The following is a 26751-nucleotide window of genomic DNA, read 5'->3' on the forward strand; positions in this document are numbered from 1 at the left end:
TCAAAAAACACATCCAATGAAAAAAACCTGTAAAAAGAGACATTTACAAACATTCAATATATTACTGACCATTAGAAGCGGTGGCCCTCTGACTCCCGGGGAAACAGGGAGCTCACGTACCTTGAAGGCCTCCAACAGCATCCGATGCCATCCGCCATGAAGATCCGGATCAGGTACCCAAATCTTCTTTTTTCTTTCTTTAATCACCTTCTTCTATCTTCATCTGTCACCATTTCTTGATCTTCTCAATCCAAAAAGCCACATGGTAAATCCCAACCGATGTTGTCTCGTCGTCTTCTTGGGCTCAAATGTGGCGTCACGGCCTTAAATAGGGCTTGTGATGTCACATTTATCCTCAAAATGGTCAACAGCCATCTGATTGGCTGTTAAAACCATGTTCCGACTTTAATTCTTTTTTTTTTAAATGACGTCACTTAAAGTGAATGATGCCAGCCAATCAGAATGGCTGTGCTTCATTTGCCTTTAAGATGACGTCACAAAGCCGGCGTCACATGGTATTTCAGCCAATCAGATCGTGGGAACCAATTCCACACTCTGATTGGCTGAAATACCATGTGACGCCGGCCATCTTGGATTTAGTGACGTCATCTTAAAGGCAAATGAAGCACAGCCATTCTGATTGGCTGGCATCATTCCCTTTAAGTGACGTCATTTAAAAAAAAATATTTAAAGTCTGCACATGGTTTTAACAGCCATGCTGTTAACCATTTTGAGGCTAAATGTGACGTCACAAGCCCTATTTAAGGCTGTGTATTGATGTTTCTTAAATATTTTTTTAATATACATGTGTTTCATAGTGTAGATGTGCAGGGGGTCTCCGGAGCTGTACCGCGTTGGTTTTATGTCCAGGGACCCCCTGCTTCCTGAGATACAGACACCTTTATGGGATGCCGGTATCCCTCTGCATTGAAATGTCCCGCGTCACGTGACCGGGACATTTCCTTGCATAGGAGATACCGGCACCCCATAAAGAGGCCTGTATCTCGGGAAGCAGGTGGTCAGACATAAAACCAACGCGGTTCAGCTCCGTAGACCCCCTGCACATCTACACTATGAAACACATGTATATTAAAAAACATAATTTGTGGGCGACATTTCCGCTGTGAGAGGCGGCTCTCTCAGAGCCGCTCTCTCTGCAGCAGAAATGAATCGCCGGGTTAGGCCTTTTCAGAGGCTTGATGCTCTCGCTGGCAGCAACTCGCTCGTTTTGGGAATTTTGCTATCACAGGTAATCGAGGCTTTCTGAATACCGTGATAGCAACGCCCAAAAAAACGTCAATTTAAATGCCCTGGCGATACTTTTTATCAACCATTTCTGAATGAGGCCCTATGTCGTTTCCAGCGGTATGATGACCCTTTACCCAAGTGTATTAAGATATATTGTATCCTGTTTTCCCAGTCCAGGAAATAAAGGACAACTTTGTGTTGAAATAAATGGTGTGGGGAGCTGCAACTGACCCAACCAGGAAGCCACCCTGTTACAACAATCCATAGAAGGGCCAGTTGTAAGCTCCTTTAAAGTTTCTATTGCCAGAGATACGTCTATGTCTGCCTGAATGCCAAGTTAGGTAATTAACTATTTCTTGGGAACTGCTAGAGATCTATCCTACTCCTTGACAGTAGAGTCCCTCTCAAAGATATGGAGATGGAAAATCCCCTATAAACGGAGATCCCAGCAGTCATCAAAGATAGCATGTTTCACAACACTACTTTATTAACCCAGTCAGTGTCGGGTGTGCACCATAGCAGGTCCTGCTCCAGTACTCGGCACTCAGCTCGAGCACATCTGCAATATTCAGTAATTGCTTGAGGTAGCTTTCCAGCCTTGAAGTACAGGCCACCTCCAAGATGGCCACCGTGCCCATGCTCTGTGAGAGGCTGTGCCAAATTTCTGGTACTGTTGCTCCAAGGAAGTACGTAAAAAGTTGTTGAATCTTGACCCTAGAGAGGTTCCCAACTACAGTATACACCATCAAATGGAGTTTGTCCCCCAATCTGCCAACCTGCGGCAGAATGGTTATGGATTGAGGGAGACCTGGACATAGCTCTAAACTTCAGCAGCCATCTAAGCCCTCAGCCTCCCAGAAGTCAGAACTTACTCCTTAAAATGCAAAAGTATTTTGAATTCACCTAGCAGGACAACAACTGAGAATACAAAATCAGGATTGGAGAATTTTGACCTTGATTGAGTGGATACGTTTACAATTCCCAATACATAACAGCATGCAAGCAATTTGTTTTATGTTTCATTTTCAGAGGGGCAGCAGCATACTGTGACTTATCTAGTACTATAACTTAAGTGATTAAACAAATACAGGTGTACAGTACCGACACAGGAGACAGTTGTCTTGTGTCTGAGAGTGAAGGTGTTCTATTATCTCCTCGTACTGTTTCTGCAACTCATTGACAAGCACTGGATATTTGTACTGTATTTCTTGCTATGTTGATACATCTGTACAATTATAGTAATTTTTCAATTTGCGCATTCCATATTCATAGACGTGTGAAGATATAATTATAGATTAAAATTACATTTTCTGGAATAAAAATAAGATGAATCCTACAAAAGCAATATTCATTCCCTACGTTTTATTAGTAATTACTGTATACAGCATCAATGTTTGTTAAATGTGATACTGTAAGTAATTAAAGTAACATTCAGCAAATATTTATTTTCAGTACATAAGTAATAAGCGGAAACTGAGCAATAGAATTATGTCAGGATACAACAATTGTTTAAAAACCTTTGACCACATCAGTGCTGATGGGACCTACTATACAATCAATGGGTATACAATGTATTGGTGGTCTGTATAGTTTTATACAGACCTCTATTCTCTAGCAACCAAAGTGAAATGCAAAATTCTCATCACTTAGTCGTATATTCACTTCTAGAAAAATGATACACTTATATGTTATGGTGATCAAACGGACAAATCACTATTTTAGATACATTACACTTGGCTAATAAAGGTTACCTGAGCAGGTGGGAAATGTCCCAGCCACCGTTCTATATGTGTAGAGTACCACCCAGGTACCAGACACTTCCTCTGGAGTGATCGTAAATCTGAGGGAGTTTGAGCTCCGGCTGTTATCACTTCATAGAAGCTGAATCGTAGAGCAGCACGATCCTGGTGAGCTCTCTGGTGCTAAAGGACAGAGATTAGGGTAGCACTACAAAAAACATCATCCTGCTTTTTACATTTTTATTTCCAAATCTCTCCGTTTATAATACGATTAGCAAACAAAAAAGATTAACCAGGCCCATGAAAAGGATTTATAAACATAAACATAAACCCTCGATTTTATTTGAACATCCTTCTGATAGACTCAATAAATCTTAAAAACCAACCTTATCATATATCTTCATCGAAAAAAGCAGCCAACATTCGCATATTAATCATCATCGAGCGGTGACACGTTTTAAAAATAATTTTGTTTAATTGGCTTTTTTATGTACTGAGGAAAAAATGTTAAAGAATGAAGATTCAGAGAATTAAAAGTAAGAAACTTAAATTAAACACTAAGAGAAAAAAAAGAATGAATGACCATATACTGTAAGATTCTAATATAAGGATTAAATGAAAACCAAGTTCACGTCTGTTATAACTAACATACACAAACGTAATTGTAACAATTACAGTATTGTAGCACACAATTCCAGCAAGCTCTAACACCACAACACCCCACATCCTAAACTATATATATTTGTGTCAAAAGGAGAGCTACTGAGCATGGCCAAATGTATACAACAAAAGACAAAGACACCCAATGCTACATCCAATGTGACAAAACACATACAGTAGTTAAATACTTCAATGTCAGTACTCTCATTAATAAGGGTAATTTAGTTAAACCCTTTGCCCAAAGCATTATAAACCTACAGCCACTTCACCGCATGACCAGTATGCAGGTCCTAACTGCCAATTATTGTAGCAGTTGGCTTTAAGTATAGATTTAATTGAAAGAGTTACTAATCTATCACTCTCTAGACCTTTTATTTCAGGGATGGAAACATTTGTGGACGCCTGTCAAAGTGTGACACGTGGGACCTATGCTGCGGTGTGGCGCAGAACTAACTGACCTGCCAGCCACCACAGCGACCCGCAATAACACGCCCTATCCGGCTTTGCTAGCGAGACTGACAGGTCAGTCAGTGCTGCGCCGCTTAGTCTGTAGTGTGCGGGGGTATATGGGAGAGCGTGTAGGAGTGTGGAGAGGGTGCGACGTGGAGCGCTTGGTAACTGCCCTGCTCTCTATTCCGGGACAGCCTCCCTCCTCCCCAAAACCCTAGCTCCTAAAAATTCTGCATGGCTCCAATTTTTTTTTATATTTTTGTCTACATCTGCTTTAATTCTTATGCTATAAAGCTGCTACCTTGTGCCAAAGAAGGTTTTAATCCCATTAATTTAAATTGAGATGAACAATTTTCCACCAATGGGCAGCAGCTTCACCGCATGTTGAATAGAATCCTAAATCATAAAAAGTGTAATAATGAATGGTTCTTGCTTTAAAAATAATGTATATCCTTCATATTTGTTTTGTTTATGAGAGTACGCTTATGTATTTTCCAGATGGAAGAGGATCAATAATGGTGAGGTTAGAATAAGTGCGACAGCTAAAAATGAAAAGGCCTGCAGGATCCCTGGTGTTTATTGTTCTAAAAATAAAATGGGAGAGCGTTTTGATTTAATATGATGCTCATGCTCTGAATCCCAATGCCTTGTTTATCAGAAAGTGATGACCGGCATTACATTTCAAGAGTTATGAACATTAATGTGAAAATACAGGTCAGGATCTCAAGTTGAGTTTAATGAGAAGGTGTAAATCTGTCAGAGGAATGCAGGAGACATATAAAACCTAATTATGTACAGTAGTGGTTTGTTGGGAAGAAAGTGATATACAGTATATGCTGAATGTTGTGCTAAGCCAAGCATTGCAGGACAGCACACTGATTTAGATGCGCTTGCTAACCAATCTCAAGTAAGACTTGTATCACAATTACAGATTAGAGGGTATCATTTGTAATTAACAGTTTCATTCTTAAAGCACTAGGTTTTTTTTACACTGAATATGAGCTGTTGCAAAGACACCGATTTGTTATGGATACACTAAAGGCCAATTAGTAAAAAAAATTAAAGTGTAATTTCATGTGATATTGCTATTTTTGTTATCAACTTATTCACTAGAGGTGATCAGAGGAAAATAAGACAAATTAAGCTTAAATTTGTCAATTCAAGTTTAGTAATTATTGTAAAATGACTCATCCACACGCTATTCATTAGATATTGCAACAAAAGAACAAGCATCAGTTTTGATCACCTGCAGTACCCCAGGATGGTGTTAGACCTATCTTTACTATGTATAGAATGACCACTTAAGACATAGTTAAGACTTAAATGGCCACCTACTGTATAATAGGTGCTGAAAACACATACATTAAACATTGTCTGACACTTTACAATGTTAACTTCTTAGGGGCTTATCCCATATATATATATCAGCCGAAGCTGCCGAATGAGCTGCTTTCGACCAAAATTCGCGATTGACTTTAAAAGTGGGGTTCAGCAGAAAATGACCAGATCGGCTGTGATGGTGGCTATGAAATAAATAACTTGGTAGCCAAAGTCGTCATCTAGGCATAGTCAACCCATTCCTAGATAGCCATTCAAGTCTACAGAAGGGTGATATAGTCCTTAGCTTACCATTCCTAACACTAACTGAAAGAACCCTCTTTGGCCTGTTTTTCATGAAATAAGCACTGGTACATTTATAGTTACAGAACATATCAATAGCGATTTATCATTGGTATGGTCCACTATCAAGGAAATTATATTAAAAACGTAGTTGATGTTATTTCTCTATATGTCTATTATTTTTCATGCACATGCATTTTTTCCCCTGATTACCACCAAGTTTATATGGTGTGTTTGGTTAGTAGTTTAAAATGTCTGTCTCAGTGATACATAAGTTCTGTTTAGGCATTATGGCTACATTTTATGACATTAAGTTAGATTTTTTAGTCAATGTAGGCTTAATAAACATTGGCACAGTATTATTATATCATACATACTGATGGCTCTCACGAGGAGCAGTGAAACTATATAAGATACAAAAAAATGCACCAAGCTCAGTTAAATAAGGGCAAATAGCGTTGCGTTATCTAAATTGGTACAGTAAGAGACATTATTTCCCCTCAGTTTAATGCATGTGCACAAATATAATTATATGCAAATACAATGCCTGTCTTACCTAAATGTGGCATTACTCCCATCCAGACCCTGAAATATGGGGTTTAAAGGAGAGACATTGTACCAAGTGATTTATATACCTACCCAACACACACCTTTATACAATCTCTCTCTCTCTCTCCCTCTCTCTCTCTCTCTCTCTCTCTCTCTCTCTCTCTCTCTCTCTCTCTCTCTCTCTCTCTCTCTCTCTCTCTCCCTCTCCCTCTCCCTCTCCCTCTCCCTCTCCCTCTCCCTCTCCCTCTCCTCTCCAGCAAACCCCATATTTCAGGGTCTGGATGAGGATAATGCCACATTTAGGTAAACCCTAAATATCTTAACATTAATTTAATGGGGTTTGCATCACTGTTTATTAACTGTTTAATAACTTTGGGCATAAAGTTTTTTTTATAGTTGAGTTTGCAGGACCACAAAAGTGCTTTATGTATAAAGTTGTTGATGAAAGGCCATTGGTCTTGAAAGTTTTTCTACATAAACAAATTAAAATAACTTGTTTGTTCTATAAAAGGTAATGATGCAGCCTGCAAAAAATAGGGCATTTTCTACTGAAATATGCAAAAGCATTATTTATTAATTTGGATTGTTTTGCAAAATGTCAAATACATGTGTAAAAAAGTTGCCTAAGCAAATAAATCCAAGGAAGCTATCAAAATGCATACTGATTTGGATTAAATTAACCCTTGTAAATCCATAAGCATATATTATCTTTTATCATGGGAAACCAGAAATAGCAAAATTACAATGCTGGGTAACATAAAATATAATAATAACAAACTATATATGACTCACTTGTTATACTTTGATGTTTCACAGAGCATAATAAAAACAGGTGTGATCAGTGTTCTCATTCTGCCTGATTCATAGTGGTTTTATTTTGTTACATCTAATTACTTCCCAGAAATTACCTTTCCAATACGACATTTCTCTTGCATGCTTGAGTTGATGATATATTTCCCCCCTGTCCTGTGCTATCTTTGTGTTCCGAACATTCTAAGCACTTTAGGAAATTAATTTACAATAGTAACTTTTCTCTTAGGTGCCCTTTAAGAATGAATTTTTCGTGCATCAAATCTGTCCCCATCTTCATGAAATGCAATTATTTTTTAGCGTAGTTGTTATAGAGTAATGTGAATCAGTGTACAGTACATATTCACTCGTGGAATAAACTGGCATTTGCAAATGTATGCCACATACCGTAGTTCTTACACTAGTCACTTTTTTAGTGTCATTATGTTTTGGTAATACAATCAATGCATACTGCCCATTGTTTACAGGCCAGTGCATGATACAGTATGCCCTACATGTGGGCACTGTCACTGTTGTTTGGGCTGTAAAAAAAAAATGTTTTGGTTTTGCATTTTTTTAAATGGTGGGGAAAAAAACAATATAATCAGCAATGTTTAAAAACTTTTTTGTGAAATGGTATATTTTCTAAACTTTTTGACAAGGGTTTAAAAACTTTTCATCTGCAAGTTTAAAGGTTAATCTGGTGAAGCCTTTCTTGTGTTTTGGCTCCAATTTAATTTGGATTTGAAAGTTCGTTCCAAAGTTCGACTCAAACTTCTGAACAAACGTCAATGTTTGCTAAGTTTGAATTTTGAACCCACAAACCTGCCCATCCTTAGTACGGTATGCACCTCATAGAGAACACATGGATTATGAAGTTGGTTGCCGTTTGTGACCCCCGCAGTGTAAACTCCTACCTGGTACCAAGAATATGCCCGATCTGAGGGGTCAATGAGAATGGTGATAACCTTTGCCTTAGGGACTAGAGCAGCTGCTCTCGTTGGAGCTTCCTCTGAATGGAAATAGTTAGCACTTTTCTCAAACAGGAAATCTGTTGTTACATTGGATGGGATGGGGAAGAAATCCATGTACCTAAAAAAAATAAAGAAACTATATCATCCAGGTATTCATCAATTATGATCAGATACATTAACATTGGTTATAGTACAGAAACTGTTCACATTTTGCCAGGACCTGTGTTTGTATCCACTTTAATGATGAATTTTTGGGTAAGGATTCCCTCCCTTCAATGTTTATTTGTTGCTTTCATCCACATATATTTCTGTGTGATATTCCCTATATTTTACACTATATGCATTATTTTATTGTAAAGAGCGACATACATGATTGGCATTATATAAAAATAAAGTACTGATACTGTTTATATCTCCTGAGTCATGTAATTCATCTTCAAATCCCAAACGTTTACTAGAAAAAAGCAAGTTAGAAGCCTCCTAAGGCTGGGGCCATGGTACCGCAGACCGTGCGGAGGCATCTGCACGCTGAGCGAACAGACTGCCTTAAGGCAATGTTCGCGTCCATGTGGCATGCGAGCCCATGTATGCGAAGAGGATGGGCTGGTCACGTGAGCTGTTCACCCAATGAGGGCGTACCAGCTCCGTGACGCCCCTAGGAACGCTGCTCACGGCCCGTCCACCATGGCCAGGGAAAGCACCCGCTTACCTTACAGCCTCCGCACGCCTCCGCGCAGGCCGAAGGCACTATGGCCCCAGCCTAAGAATAGGGTTGCCGGATGTCCCGTATATACTGTATGGGATTGTCCCTCATTTCATTGACTTGTTCCGTTGTCTCGGAAATGTCTGTTGGGACGCATAATTGTCCCATATTTTAGTGCCTTGACGTTAAATCCCTGACCTTAATATGACTGTAGTGAAATCAGTCATAAAAACGTAATAGATTTCTACTTCAGTGTAATAATTCCCTTTTACGATAGATGTTGCCTTACTAAATTGTTAAAATAATAAAGTTAGACCAGTACTGCCTGGTCATCTCATAATACCATGACACCCACTCCTACAGGAGTGTCTTTTTCTCCCAACGTTACTTGCTAGTTCACTGCGAGTCTTTCCCCGCCCGGCCAAGTGCAGAAGATAAAAACCTATAGCTATAGCGGTTACGCGGGAGATAACATTCAGCGCGAAGAATTTGAAAATCATTATTCACTCACTAGTGCAAATAAACTGGTGTTTAAATTTGGTGGTGTAATCTGTTAATATAGTGCTTTGTTTTTTCCAAAAATCCTTTCCACCCTTTCAAAGAATAATTATGCCGAAACGCAAGTGTACATTTAGCGACGATTATTCTAAACAGTGGGATTTTATTAAAAAAAGGGAAGCTGGATGACTAGGCTGAATGCAAACTATGCAGATACTATTTTATATAGCAGTTGTGAAGGTCAGTCATTAACGCACTAGGATGTCACAATTTCAATCTGGATTTCGGCATCCCGTATTATAAAAGCTTAAATGTGGCAACCCTACCTAAGAATAGCTGAGATAATGATAAAAGCCCTGATTTATAATGCAGTACAAGCCAGCAGTGCTGCCCTGTGCTCATTTTAATACATGGGGTTAGCAACATTCAGGTTTTTATAGCGGAGCAATAATCAATCAGAAATAGAAGTTTTACAAAAAATTGGATTTAATTGAATAAAGTGCATAATTTGCTGAAATAGCGTACAAGATACCTGTCATAAATATGATTGATTCGAGGGGCAATGTATAGCCATTTTGAGGTCTGCATACAACGGCTACTCCATTGCTGTTCCCTTTTTAAATAATATCAGAAAATTACTTTGCTGAAACACACAGCGACCTGCTGGGAGTTTGCTTTATATTTGGTTAGTTATGATTTTACAGCCACGAGAGAGGGGAATAGCAGGCACTCTTTTTTTTTTATTGTTATAATAATGTAGCATATTGGTATGCCCCAGAGAGCGTCTGTTTTGAAAATCACAATTGTAACTTGATTATATTCTAATTCCCCTGACTTTCATGGGGGAAAAAAAAAAGATATAAAGATTTTTTTTTTGCCTCATTCTCTTGTCAATTGTTTTTCTTTATTTTTTTTCCTCTCCTCCAGCTGTCACTTTGTGTACTTTATTGCATATTATCCTGTATAGAATATCTGAGCAGCGCTGTACGCGAAAACGATTTTAGACACCACGTAAAAAATAACTGAAACTGGATATTTGCAGATGCGGACACATTGGCATAGACAGCAATATATTTTATTCATACATACCAATCCAGCCCTCTCTGGTAGTTATTCCCATTAAAGAATTGCATTTCTTCAAATGTTTGTGGGTTGGGTGAATTACTGATGATGGAAGGATGCATAACCAGGAATAGATACAGAGCTGTTGTGCCTGCACAAACAACGTTACAAAACAAAAACTCACTTATTTAAGAAACTATATTGGAGAAAGGCGTACATATATATTAAAACCGTATCATAGATTTCTCAGGTGCCATATTTGAATTGTTAAGCATTCATTTGTCTCCTCTGCTGAATTTCTTGCATGCTGATATGGTATTTACAATACATTTATTGACAGTAGTCCTTGATTTTTGGGTTATTCATAATGCATTCTGATTTATTTTGGAACTAGAAACATATAGTAGATACTGTACAGTTCAAGAACAGAGCTCTTCTTTTCCCCAAATGTTCCACATTTGGAATCTGTGTTTAAATATATAGCGTCAGCATAAACAAAACTGAAAATATATATTAAAAAAAGCGATTTTAAAGAAAATTAAATTGTAAAAAAACCTTAAAGATATAAAAAATGTAAATACTATAAATTGGAACCCAGCTCATACGACTCATGCTTGTTTCCTCTTTTCTATTTCACACCCTTCTTTGTCCCTCCCCCTTCCTCTTTCCCTCTTTTAAGCCATAACTTTACTCTCTCTCCCTTGTCTCCCTCACCCTCATTCTCTTTCTCACTCTCTCACCCCTCTATTGCTCTCTCCCACCTGTCGTTCTCTATCGCTATCAAATATCTAAATGTAGCCTATTATAGTAATAATTCCCTCAGGACAGGACATTGGCTGAGAATGAACAGTGAATATGGTACCAATAGAAGATCTACAAAATCAGCTTGATAATGGATCCCCCTCAACATCAAGTACTGTTCCAGGTCACATTGAACCAGACACAGTAGTAATAATAATAATAATAATAATAATAATAATAATAATATAATAATAATTCTGCAGTAGCTTAGGTTCACTTCTTGGGTAACTATCTGTATAGTAATCAACATGAACATATTTCTATAAATCATACAACTTTGTAGTGTACATATACTGTATTACTTGGTTTTCTGGCTTTAACTGGTTAAATAAGTTACACACATTTGAACATTTTATGTGCTAGCAAAATTAAACGAATTCATGAATTTATTTTCTAGCCTCACCTGTTTTCTGTGGCCCCACAACAATAAATTTTGGTAAACGATCACATGTTTTTTCTTTGGACCAAATATCTCTGTGCCTCTTGTCATCACATGGGTTCTACAAAAACGAAAAGACGATAAATTCCCACCTACTGTATTCTCTGATCCGCAATTTCCAGATGCATGTGAGTACTGTAATCTCTCTTCTTAGCAACAGGCGGGAAATACCAGACTTACATTATTTTGGATTCTGGAACATTAAAATCTTTGACTGATTTACGAACAAAATGTAATCTTACCACATCTGAATTTTTCCTGATCCTACAAGTTTCCTACTCTCTCTGAATTTACCTTTTGGGCTTTGGCAATATCACAGGTGTGCTATTCATGCGTGCTGTAGCAGTTTGTGTATGCTGCTATTGTGAACATTACTTAAATACACATGAGTTTGATAAAGGTCATGGAAATATAATTAAAGCTGCAAGAAAGTGTTATATTTTATTTTCCTTCAAATTGTCATCTAAACATACAATTTTTTCTTTAAATTGATGACATTACTGTCTTATTGTGATACAATTAGAAAGCTTTCCTGCTCCTTCACTCTGGTGTCCACCAATCTAGGAACCTTGGAGGTAGATCCTCAGAAGTGTGCTACTGTATAGAGTATAAGGGCAAATAATGTTACCTTACCTAATTAGGTAACAGACCTTATTTTCCTTCTTATTAATGGGTGACGTTGAGCGGGCGTGCTCGCTCATGCTCGCATGATGAAACACATTGCTACAATGTGTGTGGCCAGCATGAGCACGCGCCTGTGTGTGCCCGTGAGTGCACGGCGCTCAGCTGCTTGCAGAGATAAGTACATTTGTTTCTGCCGCTCGCTGGCGCGTCACGTGAGCGGTTCGCCCAATGAGGCAATGAGGGCGAACCAGCTCCGTGACATCATGTCCGCACCTCCGACACCCCCACACGCACGCAACTAGCTGGCCAGGAATTGTACGCCCAAGCAGAGCGCATGACGTCACAGCGCTGGAGCGCCAGCCGCACGCTCTCAGTCTGGCCACAGCCTAACAGTAATGGAAGTCTGAGGATCTCCGTTGGTAGGTAATGTGCTCACTACCAGATGATTTTATATGAAGAATCGTAAGGTCCGTTAAAATGTAAAGTTCCCTTATTTTTAAGGAAAATGACTGAACAACGTAGCATTACGCAGTCTTGGGGATATGCGTTACGGATATGGTTATGTTAAAATGAAATAACGTAACCTTAAAAAATTAGCGACCTTCTCAGAATTGACCCTTTATGTAAAAATGTTCAGCTCATTCCCAAGATCTCGCCTAGTGTTTTCATTTTTTATTTTGCTGTTCTGATTCATACTGTATTCATTTTTTTTCTTAACTGTGTTTGCTGTCCGTCTACCTTTTCTTCAGCATCTCTATGGTTCAGTTCACTAACCCCAACAACTGAACGCTTGCCAGAACTCTGACATGGTTTGATTTTGTTTCCAATTGTTGCAATTTTGTAGCATCTCTCCAAAAGGTTTGCTTTATGTATCTATTGTAGTAGTAGCAGATGTAGCTTGCTCAGCCATGCTATCACTGCCTCTTAGTCTGGCCATAATTCTCCATAATTTTATTTGAAGCCTTGTTATATTTTTTTATAAATGTAGCATATAAAACGCTAACAATGATTAGTGCGCATGTATGTATGTAAATCTTTATTTGTATAGCGCCAGCTATGTACATAGAGCATCACAGCAGTAATAGATGCAACAGAATAATATGAGGTGTATTATATAACGGGAATAAGCGCTTCAGACATAAAAGTAATCATTGGGTAAAGGAGTCCCTGCCCCAAAGAGCTTACAATCTAAGTGGCTAAGTGGTAAGTAGAAGACTATAGGGAGAAACATTAATTCTAACACCAAATATCACACACATATATATATATATATATATATATATATATATATATATACAGTGGTTGACAAATCACCAAAAAATCTACTCGCCACACAAAAAAATCTACTCGCCACCTAGTACCAAACGTGTGCTGCTTGGGCCAATATTTACTCGCCCGGGGGTTAAATCCACTCGCCCGGGGCGAGCAAATGTATAGGTTTGTCGAACACTGTATATATATATATATACATATATATATATAATATATATATATATATATATATATATATATATATATAGTCAGATAAGGCAGTTGGCACTCCAATAGGTGCTGGTAAGCCACAGGTGCACGTATATATATATTAGAATAAAAAAAGATATGCAAATGATTTTTTTCCAGAAGAAAATGAATAAAATTGCTTTTGGGAATAGTTCATCAATGTAATGCCCATTTCCATCTAACAGAGCATAACATTACTTTCATTCACATTAGTAAAGCTAGACCTGAGGGTATATATGTGACATACCCTGTCCAACTAAAGTCAGCTCCCTATACTCAACACAATAACAGAGTGGGCAGCGCCAATTCTCTTCCATGTTACCTTCACACTTCTCATGCGTGGCGATAGGGAGATAAGGGACGGAAAAGGGAACCAGAATACACCTTAAATCCCACAATTCACTGGATCATCTCTTTTGCATAAAACATAGGTTTCACATCCAAATGTAACACTGATCCTATTTTATAATCCTCCAAAAAGTCAATTAGGACCTGCATCTGAGGCATTTGTAGCATCTTTTATAGAATGTATGAAATTGTTATCCCAACTAACACTGAAGATCCAAGAATCTAAGACAATCTAACACAATGATGACAGCCTCTACAGCTATGGGAACAATCCCCATTGCAAATGAATCGCTGCTTGTTCATCTTTCTAACATGCAAGTCACATTCAAGGATTGGAGCCCAAGTGAGATGCAGTATTAGTATTTTGACTACCTACAAATAAGCTGGACAGCTGTGACAGGCATGCACTCAGCAAGGACATAAAATGTACAGATTTATTGGCATTTTGAAAGGGCAGCATTTGTACTGCAATCTGTTTACATGCTATTTAAAAAAGGGTAGAAAAAGGCTGATTTTGTAAAATATCATGGAACAGAATGTATACTATGAGACGTCAGCTCAAAAGCTTTATGGAAACTAGTGATGCTGTATGCAGGAGAACATAATATAATATGCTGTATAATATAGAACAAGGTGGTAGAGCGCTTTCTATCTATGTTTTAGACGGTTTATGCCCTAATTGTAGACAAAAAGTGGTCCTTTTGAATGTACAAGTAGTGAATCGTGTGCCTTGTCCCAAAAATTGAACTTACATTTTTAGGAAATGCACTGTTACTTAATGAAAGTAAAGACTAAACCAATCCATCAAATGCATATTATCAAGTATTAACTATGCATGTAAGGATTTTCATATCTCGCTAATTGTTGCCAAGATATATTATGTATTTGAAAGAAATATCAAATACATTTGCATTTTGTTGTAGCTATGTGCAGTTGATTGAATTTAAAGGATTTTCTCTTGTTAAAGGAAGGCCTCACACTGCACTTACAGTATAGCAATAACCTCATTGGGGTTATAATCAAATAACAGCACAATCAAAATAAAAATAAAAAACATTGGAAAACCTTAATTTATAGTCGACCTACCATACACAGCATGCAATCATTGGTTGCACAATGAATGATATAATACAATATTAATGCTGTATACATTTTTGAGTATGCACCTTGATACTCTTATATCATCATAAACTGTGATCACTTTGTTTTTGCAGCTCTTTGAACACATTTACAGAGCGACCCACAACATTTTGCTTGACCTTCTCTATTCACTTTAATAGCTCTACAACCCCTCCACATTGAGAACTGCTTATGTACCAAATAACTCTAACATTTTTCTTTTGATTTGAATGCCTCCATTGTAACTGATTGGTACAGTAGAATGCTAAAACTATTTATTAATTCATTTCTGCAGTATTGGTTGCAACCTCTTGTGGTGACACGATATTCTGTATAAACTAATATATTTCCCATAAGGTTTAACATTTGTCAGTAGAGCTTAATCAAACAAAATACATCAAGGAAATATCATAGACCACCAAAACTGCAACAATGTAGCCCTATATGGGTCAAACCCTATGGCCCATATTTCTTAAGCAGTGCTATCGCTTAAGACACTTTCCGGCACAAGTAGATACTTAAATCAGTGGTCTGGGTGGGGGTTTTCCAGCGTTGGATGGTGTCTTATGGCATAGTGCAGCTTAGTAAATATGGTCCTATATGTATCTTAAAACAAAACCTCTTCTCCACAGATAATGAACACAGAGAACAGATACTCATGATGCACTGGAGACTTAATTCTTGTAAACTTATTTTAACTTCCTATAAATGTATAACTGTAAAAGGTTTGAATTATTTAGATTGGTATGACGATGACAAGAATACTTTGGAGGAGTATCGTAGGACAGGTGATCAAATATACCATATTGGCCAGAATATAGTGCTATGTTTCTTTCCTAAAAATGTCCTTCTGAAAACTGTACTCGTATTATATGCGCAGCCTAACACCTTTTATTTTTCATGTAGAAAACCTTCAAGACTTTAGGATTGTATTATGTGCGAGGCCATATTATATTCGGGCCAATACGGTAGTTCTCGTAGCCTTTTACATTTTGACGCGAGTGCCGACTTTTGAAAAGCCCCAAAACAAAAATCACGGAATACACAATACAGTGGATTAATTGTGAGTTAGTCAGACACATATTCTCACATAGGGGATTTCCAGTTATCAGGGTGCAACATTTTGTAGGACATTTCAATTAGAGGTCTTTTTTTAGGAGTCTCCACAAATATATTTTTACACCAGACACGATCATTTCACAACGAAATAGGTACTACGCATGAAAAAAGAAGTAAAACGTAATATTTTTTTGGGAAGCAAAAAAAAACAATTTTGTATCAACTAAGTGGGTATTGACATGTACAGTAAGAACAAATTAATCTCTAGGTTTATTGAAGCATACAATATGCAAGCTTGAAAGCCAACAAGAAAAAAAAAATACAATGAAGGTTATTCATTAAATTGCTGTAGTGCTGAGGGGCATTATCATATGGAAACTGCAATACAAATCAAGAAGTACATGATCAGCACTTCTGTGAATCAGACTTTGTTTTAAAACAAAGCTTAAAGTTGTGATTGAGTGCTCATTGGCGTGTCATTACCCAGATTCCGCTGGCTCCAGTGGAAATATTGTACAGCACTGGTGGGCAACAGGCAGCCCACAGGGACTTCCCCTGCAACCCCCAGTATCCTCTCTGCCGGTCTCTCTAACGGAGAGCGGCACGGGGAATGATAGGGAGCGTGAGAGAGGCGAGGTGGGGGAGATAGAGAGTGAGAGACGTTAGATGGGGAGATGGAGAGTGAGAGAGGTGAGCAGGGGCTGGCAAGCAGGAGGGCAGGGGCAGGAGGGGCAATTGCCACACGGGCTGGTCTGATTTTAATGATTTGGACCAGTAGTATAAGCTGATTTGCTTTGATGACGCAAGAGAGAAACATGCAGCTGCAAATTCAGCCACAGAGTACACTTGGAAACATGGTTGCTCTTTCAGTCTGGCTGTTCTCTGCAGCCCCTCCATTTAGAGCTGGTTCATGTAGGAGTGTTGTGCAGGTCAGTGTCTGTGTGTGTGTGAGTGTTGTGCAGGTCAGTGTCTGTGTGAGTGTTGTGCAGGTCAGTATCTGTGTGTGTGTGTGTGTGTGTGTGTGTGTGTGTGTGTGAGTGTTGTGCAGGTCATTGTCTGTGTGTGTGAGTATTGTGCAGATCAGTGTCTGTGTGTGTGATTATGGAGCAGGTCAGTGTCTGTGTGTGTGTGAGTGTTGTGCAGGTCAGTGTCTGTGTGTGTGAGTGTTGTGCAGGTCAGTGTCTGTGTGTGTGTGTGAGTGTTGTGCAGGTCAGTGTCTGTGTGTGCGAGTATTGTGCAGGTCGGTGTCTGTGTTTGTGAGGGTTATGCAGCTCAGTGTCTGTGTGTGTGTGTTGTGCAGGTCAGTGTCTGTGTGTGTGCGTGTGTGCTGTGCAAGTCAGTATCTGTGATTGTGAGTGTTGTGCAGGTCAATGTCTGTGTGAGTATTAGGCAGGTCAGGGTCTTTAGTTTGTGTTCAGTTTTAAGTAAATGTGTCTGCAGCTTAGTGTGTTTCTGGGAAATGCATTGTGTATGTATGTGTATGTGGAAAGTGTGTGGTTGTTTATTTGGATGTGGTGGACGTATCAGGTGTGTGATTGTGTTTATGTTGTCTACATACAGATATAGCCGTTATTGCTTTTATGTGTTTCGTCAGCCCTGCCGACTGGAATGTTAATGACCCAGAAGGACAAAGGACTTTGAAACCACAACTGCATTCAATCAGAACCCCTTCAGTCTACTTTTGCGTCGCCCCACATGCGGATAGCCTTTGGTGCAGCTGAGTGGTAGCCAAAGGGTGTGAGCTGTTTGCTGCCGTTCACTGATGTTTGGTAATGTTAAAGCTGCTCAATTTCTATCTTAAACTGACCAGCCCTTTTATCCCCTGTACCCAATTTTACAACTCTAACTGTCCATGAAATATCTGTGAATTGACTGTATAACCTCTGTTCATTTAATGTAACCGCGTATTGTTATCATAACTCTGTGTCCAGGACATACTTGAAAACGAAAGGTAAAACATTTTTATAAATAACATAAATAATGATGCTCTTCCCCCCAAGTAAAAATCCACCAGCCAGCCCCTGGAGGTGAGGTGGGGGAAAGTGAGAGAGGTGAGGTGGATGAGACAGAGATTGAAAGGGCAAATGGGGGGGGGAGGTTAGGGGGGAAGAACAATGAGAGAGAGAGAGGGAAAAGAGATCAGCACAGAGAAGGAGTGGGGAAGAGATTAGCAAAGAGAGAATGAGGGGAGAGATCAACTGAGAGAGAGAGAGAGATCAGCACAGAGAGAGAGAGAGAGGGCCGTTTATTTCGACATTTTTTTGAGTGAAACGGGTGAGTAGCCGGCGAAGTGATGATTGCCTCTCTGAAAAGGGCTTACCCGGCGATTTCTTTCAGCTGCAGAGAGAGCTGCACAGAGAGACCGGCTTCTCCCTGCGCATATCTCACCAGCGATCAAAAGTTTTTAATATAAAATGTAATACTAGTGTAGATGAGCAGGGGGTCTCTGGAGCAGAACTGCATTGATTTGAGGTCCGGGGACCCTCTGTTTCCCGAGATACAGGCCCTGTTATGGGGTGCCGGTATCTCCTATGCATTTTATTCCCACTGTCACGTGACGTGGGACATTTAAATGCATAGGAGATACCGGAACCCCATAACGGGGCCTGTATCTTGGAAAGCAGGGGGTCCCCGGACCTCAAATCAACGTGGTTCTGCTCCAGAGACCCCCTGCTCATCTAGTATTCAAATTTATATTAAAAAAGTTTCATTACCTTAGTGGCTAGCCGCTAAAACAATGAAGGGGTCAAACCTCATAAGCCTGTTTCTTGGGGCAGAGGGGGTGGATGAAGGGGTAGTAGTCCCAGGGTGGGTGATTAGGACTTATCGGAAGTTAGGTGCTCCAATGAATTAGGAATATATAACAATCTTATTTCAATAGTCCATATAGTTGAGACTGGAGTAAGATTATATTATGAAGTGGGTATATGAGTGATAAGCCAGTAATATAAAAGCATAATATCTCCTGAAGAAAACAATAAGGGTGATAAACATCAACCTGAAGTAAATCTCTTTGGAGACAAGCTAAATCAGTACTGAAGTAGTGAACACTCTTCATCAAATAATGGAATAAATCTTACCCGCTCCTGAGCCTCCACGAGTCTATCCTGGCGTGCCCAGCCGCAAACGTAGAAATCCAGTAACCAGGGAAGAAAAAAGCAGCGCACTGCCAGGGAGCCAGGTGGTAAAAATGCTAAATATTTTATTCAAAAAATAAACATCACCTCAGTGGGTTGTGCAACCTCCTACGCGTTTTGGACAAAAAGTATACATTACAGTGCAGAGAACCCTCCTTAAAAACATGCCCACAATAACCCTACCAAATTGAATTTCGTGCCAAAAACGGGTCCGTGCATGATGTCACAGCCGGGGTGCGCATGCCAGTACATGCATCCGATGACCCGCATGTCCGTCCGTGCGTAACCCCGTGATGTCAGTCGAAAGGTAAGTAAAATATTGAATGTATGAAATAGTTTTTTTTTTCCAGGTTTTTTTATTGTATTTATTTATTTTTATGTATTTGCTTGCCCATTAACGTATTAATCTGTGCCCCTTTATGTTACATTTAAATACAGTGACAGCCAATGCATTTTTTGTCAAATGCTTGTTTTCTATTGATTGTTATTTTTTTGATTTCTGTTTATTGTTTGGATTAAATTGTTTTGGATTTTGGATGGCTTGTTTTTAGTACATTTTAGGATTGGTTAGCATTTTAAATTAATTATTTGTTTTGTTGGTTACTGGTTTAAATTAATTAATTATTTTGTTGGCTAGTGTTAAAAATTAATTTTTTGTTTTGTTGCTTAGTTCTTTTATGTCTTGTATTGATTGGTTGGCTAGTTCTTTAATTTATTTATTTAATTGGTTGGTTAGTGCTTATATTTATTTAATTGGTTGACTAGTGTTTTTATTTCTTGAATGTTGGTGTTTAGGTCCTTGTATTTCTTTTATTATTGTATATTTTTGACCTCATGCTTTATTATTAGGGTGACCATTGACTGCTATAGTGATTTATCATGCCCATATTATATGGGTATGATATACCACTAAGCCAATCAATGGGTACAGGGTGGGTAGAGTGGTCCCGGCTTGGGTGGTTAGACCTCCCGGGTGGGTAGCGGGGGATGGTGGGTTAACCCCTTAATTAATATGGCAGTTATAAACCGCTAAGGTGATTAAGGGGTGAGGGGCCATTAGATTGTATTGTTTCTTGTATTCTTGCTGGCATCGGAGGACATGGACCTGGAGAATGCAGATGAGGATGACTTTCATGGTGGCAGGGGTAAGTTGAACGTTTTATTTACTTTATTAACGCTGGCTGAGTAATGTTTGATTTTATAATGGACAAATGCACTATGTAAGGGATCGGGGGACACGCACCTTACAGCGGGTCCCCATCACCCTGGCTCCCAGCAATGCCCCCTCCCCGTCGGCTAATTACCCGCTCTGGTCGGGCGTCGCTCCTGTCCTCCGCGGCGCACGCCGCCGCCGCCCACATGCTGCCGGAACGCGCGAGCAGGACTGTTACAGGGCGCGCGCGCACACGTTCCCTTCTACACTCCTCCTGCAGCCTGGGCCCCACCTCCCATCAGCTTGAGGCTATTCCCACTGGTGAACAGAACACTAGGCATCTAAGCTTATCCCTGGCTCCGCTCAGTCAAGCCCCCACTCCACCTCTTGCTCCCATTGGTCCTCCCACATATATAGTTCCTGTCTGCCCTCTCCTTCCTCGCTCTGCATAATGTAGCGCTTGAGTGCCCGCAGACCTGACCAGTCCCCAGTACTGAGGTGGGTAAGGGTATAACAGCAGTGAGGGCGTGCCCGGAGTGTGGTAAGATGCGTTGCCGGGTCTGGTGAGAAAAGGGTTAGCCAGATACTTGCCGCCAGGGGGTCTGGGCCGCGCGGCATTGCTGGGAGCCGGGGCGACGGGGACCCGCTCTAAGGCGCGTGTCCCCCGATCCCTTACACACTATTATCCATATCTGGATAATAGTAATTTTGCTCATGACGGTACTCTATGTGTTGGTGGGGTGGGGGGAGTTTTTGGGTGTAGAGGAGGTGGGTAGTAGGATTGTTGTGTATTTTTATTTATTGAGGGTACAGGGATTGGGTGAAGGGGGTAATAGCCACAAAGATGGATGTTTAGACCTACCAGGTGGTAGCAGGAGGGGTTAACTCCTGCATTACTTTAGTGGTATTAACTGCTAAGGCAATGAAGGGGTTAACTCCAACCGCAACCCCCCCCCCCGCAAGGCCTAAACCCCCACCAAGGGTCAAATACCACCTTCACCCACCCCCCGCTACCCACAATAAACCTGGCACCGATAGTTAACCCCTTCATTGCCTTAACGGTTAGTCGCTAGGGTAATGAAGTTGTCTGTAAATGCATTTTTATTGCATGGGATTCATGCCGGGGGCCTCCGGTTCTGATATGAATGGGTATCAGCTCCAGAGACTCCCGGCATCAATCCGAGGCAGGAAAAATTAGTTTTTTTCCCTAAGTCCTCTCTCGCCGCCTTTTTGGCAGGTTCTCACCACCTTCACTTCAACTTTTCCTGGCGGGAGGATTTTCAGAGGAAATAGCCATTCTAGAGCCTTGACTAGCCCCGTTAACTGACTCGAGGCTACTAGAATTGCAGGAATGGAAAAATCAGCCGATAAGTGGCTTATCGCGGCTCGCCTGGCGATATTTTTTGGGGAGAAAAAAAATGCTGAAAAAGCCTATTATTGGCCACTTATCAAGGCTTACTGAATAGAATTTGACGAAACGGCCTCGATAAGTGGCTTATCGAGGCTTATAGCATAGGTCCCACAGAGAGAGAGAGAGAGAGAGAGATATCAACACAGAAAGCAAGAGATCAGCATAGAGAGAGAAAGGGTTATATTGGGCAATAGGAGGTGTTATAGGGAGGGGCTATAAGTCAATATAGGCTTTAAGGGCTGAAGGACCACACCTATGTTTTCTGGTGTATATCATGTTGCCCACCACTGCTGAACAGTATGCTGTGTGATTATGGGTTAAGAGAGGGAAAGGAGAACTCACAAAGAGAGTAAGGCTGCGCTTATAGTGCCCGGCAACAGGAACGCGATGTCGCACCAAAACAAATACATTGGATCCGTCACATGGGCTTTTAGTGGGCGCGATGGTGACGGTGCGACCGAGCGACAATTTTTTTTTAAGCCATTGAACTTTGATTTTGTCAGAGACAGTCGCCACATGTGACTGTCTCTACACCACTCACAGAGCGCCTACTGCACTCTGCTTGCCCCCTTCATGACGTCACTGGCCTTGTCGCCAGCGACGTCGCTCCAAACCTAAGTGCAACTTTCGGCAGTAGCGACGGGTGACGTCATCAGTCACATCGCCATCGCTGGCACTATAAACGCGGCCTAATGCTGCCACGGGTGCTGACTGGGGCATAAATCTTGGAAATATATGCTGCACATATAAAATAAAAAAAGAGAGAACACTCAAATGGTAAAAAAAAAGTTATGTAATGAACATTGGTCGACGTTTCAGTCTTTACCCTGGATCTTTCTCAATATGTTTTGAGAAAAGACCAACACGTCTACCAATGCTCATTAAATAACCTATTTTTTGCACAAGTCTATGTGAGTGCTCTCTTATTTATTTTGATTGTGCGTTAAGATAGGTTTTGTGGACCTGTCTGAGACGTAAATGTGCTCCAACGTGCTCTTTATCATTAGTGTACTCTGAAGAGAGGTTGCCACTTTTTTTGCTCATCGTATCTTTAGGTTTGTGTACTTAATCTTATTTCACAGACAGGGAAATCCACATTCACTTACTTCCCCTTTCCTGTATCTATTCTTGAGCTTCTATCCTAACAGGAAAATGGAACTCTGCGACTGGCAGCATATAGAAGAATATTTTCTTCTTTAAAATACCAGACCATGTTAGCAACGTTATTAAACACTTCCAGTGCTTGTATATATATAATCAATATGAGATTGCAGTTCCAAATGAAGATATAATCACCACAGCTTGTAATGGACAGAGAGAGAGAGAAGAGAGAAGAGAGAAGAGAGAAGAGAGAAGAGAGAGAGAGAGAGAGAGAGAGAGAGAGAGAGAGAGAGAGAGAGAGAGAGAGATAGAGAGAGAGAGACTTAAGCCTATAGGGAACCATGTTAAAAACCATGTTAAAAATGGTTATTGAGGCAAAAAGTGGCACTGTGTGCGCATTTGCATGTCATTTCCCAGAATCCCTTGCTGCAGTGGAAGTGCTGTATGCTGGGTGATAATGGGGAAAGGCGGGGTTGCAGACCTGCCTAAGACATGCAGATGAGCATACAGTTGTATTTGCATATATATATATATATATATATATATATACTTTCAGTAGGCTACATTGTGATTGTTCATGGTTTATGTGGTATTTCTTGTGCAGCTATTTTCCTATAGCTCTTTTGATTGAGAATATAAAAAAGCATGCCATTTAATCTGCAAAAGTTTTGGCTCTGTTTCAATATTCAAAAACAGTCTGAATAAAATCACATTGAACGTTTCATATTTTCTTATATATTTCCTAAAAGAGTAAGAGGATGCCGACTATATTATGTACAATGCCTTCAGAAAATCATAGTACATTCCATATAAATCCGTTTTGTATATTTCTGAAAATTCTAAACAGTGTAGTTGGAATTTCCATTCTTAGTGTGCACAAAGCATTGGATTTAATTTACACCCTTACCTGCCAGACAGGGTTTTTCTGCACAGGGAATAGCTCAAAGTATTTCTGTGCCAGCTGAATTGGAGGAAGAGTCTGAAGCTTCAGATTGGTCCAGGTCTGTACAAAATTGGCCAGGCTAACAAACGTATATAAACCAAGTCGGTCATTGCCATAGTTAGACAGGTGGGTCATAAAGATGCTGATCTGAAAAAAAACAAAAACATATTTGACAATGTTTGCAGGTGTTCATAGTGCCACCAGGGGGCAGTAATGCTACACAGCATCTTTAGGTTTGCAAAACTGTATTTACTTTACAAGTTATTATATTAATCCGCATAGTCTAACCAGTGGAGTCTAATACTATTAAAACACATTAGGTAATTACAAGTATTTTAATATTTATTACTGTATCAGTTATCTTCTGACATTTTTACATCACCAAAGCCTCATAGGTTGAATTGCTATTGTAGCGACTGTGTACCTGTTTTCTTGAGCATCTAATCCTGTTAAACAAGGGGAGCGGTGAGGCTCTCTGAGCCTATGATTCAAAAGGGTTAAGATCTATTTATGCTCTATACACAGAAATTGAGATATATACATATTTAATTCAAATTCCTCAGCCTTTGCTACCACTTCCCCTTGTCTCTGTCAACCAGGTGTACTCCAAAGAACAGGTGGTTCAGAAATCTACTTCAGACCTATAGGCAATCTACTTCACATAATCCAGCATTGATGCATCTACTCACATTGACTACTCCAAAGTAACTACATTATTTTGCAAGTGTTCAGTAAACTGCCACCGGACCTGCGCCATTTGTGGTAAAGTGATCGCTTCTGACATCAACGGAAGTTGAGGGGGTGCCCCACTCCCATTTTGATCAGCTCCTGGTAAACCGAGAATTGTGCCATGACGTATCTGGTACGTCAAAAGCGCCTGGTTTGTGCCAGGGCCCATCGTGTGCAAGGTACGCCATCAGGGCACTTTAAAGGTTAAAAGTTCAAAGCAAAAACAATATTCTGTCATTGTCGTTCAACGTGATAGACTAGCAAGGTTTTCCTTCAGGGAACAAAAACAGATTAAAGGCCAGATCTTTATCACTTGCACTGTAACTTTGTGCAGTAGATATTATTGATCTTCCAGTGCTTACAAACTATGGCAATCCATGACCACAAGTGAAGTGTACTAGCGGTTCCAGGGCCAGAGATAAGAGACAGATGATAAAACACATTCGGTAAAAATTAGCACTTGAGCCTGATAGGATATTAAAAGGAGTTTTATCCAAACCAGAGTCAAGCTAATGCCACTGCAGCGTGTAGGATGTGTTTTTATCCAGAACAGAATGGCAGATAAGTAATTTTTTAGCTAAGTTGAGTGAGTGTGAAAGAACATATATCCAGGAAACTGTGGGCAACAAAATAGGCGTATTATACTATGGGAAAGGGTAGGGGGATGGGGATAGGAAGGAACTCCTGCATCAGCTTAACAACTGTGTATATAGGCAGATGTGCAATAGGGATGAATAGCATATAAACAACCAAAGAAAAAGAATCCCTAAAGAATGCGCTCACTGTCTAGTGAATAGTGTAATGATTAGTGTAAAAGTAAAAAATACCTTTTATTTATAGTATTTAAAAATGGTGGAAATAGAAATAGCAAAAGTTAATCCATGAGCAATTTTAGTAGACAACACGCTAAATAATAAACACACCAAAATAAAGCAGCGTTAAACTATATTAATTTGTTGTCCCTAATGGATACAGTATATTCTACAACTGAAGAGACAATAGGACAACACATAGAAACGTATTATAAAAAACTGCTTAAAAAACACACATATAACGTATCCGCAATCTAGGTGCCCTAGATGTGAGGTCACAAACACACATGGGGCGTATCTCCAGTCCAGATACTACTGGTTATATAATAACCATTGACCTGTTATTCTATTAGAGTCATTTAGTTGTGGTAGTGTTATAAATCAGGTATATATTGGTCACCTGTTATTGTTAATCAGTAGCACAAATACAGTATACTAACAGGCAACAGTAATAATCCAATGCCTTGGAATATAATTCAACCACATACAGGCATACCCCGGTTTAAGGACACTCACTTTAAGTACACTCGCGAGTAAGTACATATGGCCCAACTGTCAAACGTCAGCTCGCGCATGCGCCTGTCAGCACGTCCTGAACAGCAATACCGACTCCCTACCTGTACCGAAGCTGTGCGCAAGCGGGGAGACTATAGAGCCTGTTACAAATGCGTTATTTCCATCAGTTATGCACGTATATGATGATTTCAGTACAGTACAGGCTTCGATAAGTGGCAAAAAGGTAGTGCTTCACTTTAAGTACATTTTCGCTTTACATACATGCTCTGGTCCCATTGCGTACGTTAATGCGGGGTATGCCTGTAATAGCTTTTACTCATTCACTCTGTTCTAATCAGGGACACAAGCCACCTATGCCCTTAGCCGATCAAATGGTAGTAGTGGCAATACAGAGAGCGATATAACAACTATTCAATGGTCTCATATTAATAGCTGTAAACGCAGCTTGCAGCAAACATACAATCAATGTGTTTTAACGCCACGGAGCGGATCTCATGTCCGCATCGGATTCTAGCTTCATATTCTCGCGACAAAAATAAACACATTTGACTTAACTCTTAAAGTTAAATGTCATGATGGTATTAATATTGTCTGATTGACCAATGGTTGAATGAGTAGTAAAAAAGCTACAGAGTAGCCCACCTGATATTTGATGAATAAAGTTTCCAAATTGGAGTCTGATGTATCTACACAGACCCACTTATGCCTGCTCTCTATGCATGGTTATACCTTGTGTATAACGAATCTTACGGCCACCACAAAAACTT

At 39.8% G+C, this 26751-nt stretch overlaps 1 protein-coding gene across 3 annotated transcripts in view; it reads right to left on the reverse strand.

Moving 5' to 3' along the window:
* The window catches only part of LOC142503754 (bifunctional heparan sulfate N-deacetylase/N-sulfotransferase 3-like), a 188463-nt gene that overhangs the window by 10956 nt on the left and 150756 nt on the right, over window positions 1-26751 (reverse strand). For all 3 annotated transcript variants that reach the window (XM_075616431.1, XM_075616413.1, XM_075616422.1), the window contains 5 exons: window positions 23892-24074; window positions 11497-11593; window positions 10320-10443; window positions 7973-8147; window positions 3000-3170 (listed from right to left, as the gene is read on the reverse strand). In XM_075616431.1, the coding sequence (XP_075472546.1) occupies window positions 3000-3170; window positions 7973-8147; window positions 10320-10443; window positions 11497-11593; window positions 23892-24074 (750 nt within the window). The remainder of the gene's footprint in view (window positions 1-2999; window positions 3171-7972; window positions 8148-10319; window positions 10444-11496; window positions 11594-23891; window positions 24075-26751) is intronic.

The sequence above is a fragment of the Ascaphus truei genome, chromosome 1, assembly GCF_040206685.1.
Source record: "Ascaphus truei isolate aAscTru1 chromosome 1, aAscTru1.hap1, whole genome shotgun sequence".
NCBI classification, from domain to species: domain Eukaryota; kingdom Metazoa; phylum Chordata; class Amphibia; order Anura; family Ascaphidae; genus Ascaphus; species Ascaphus truei.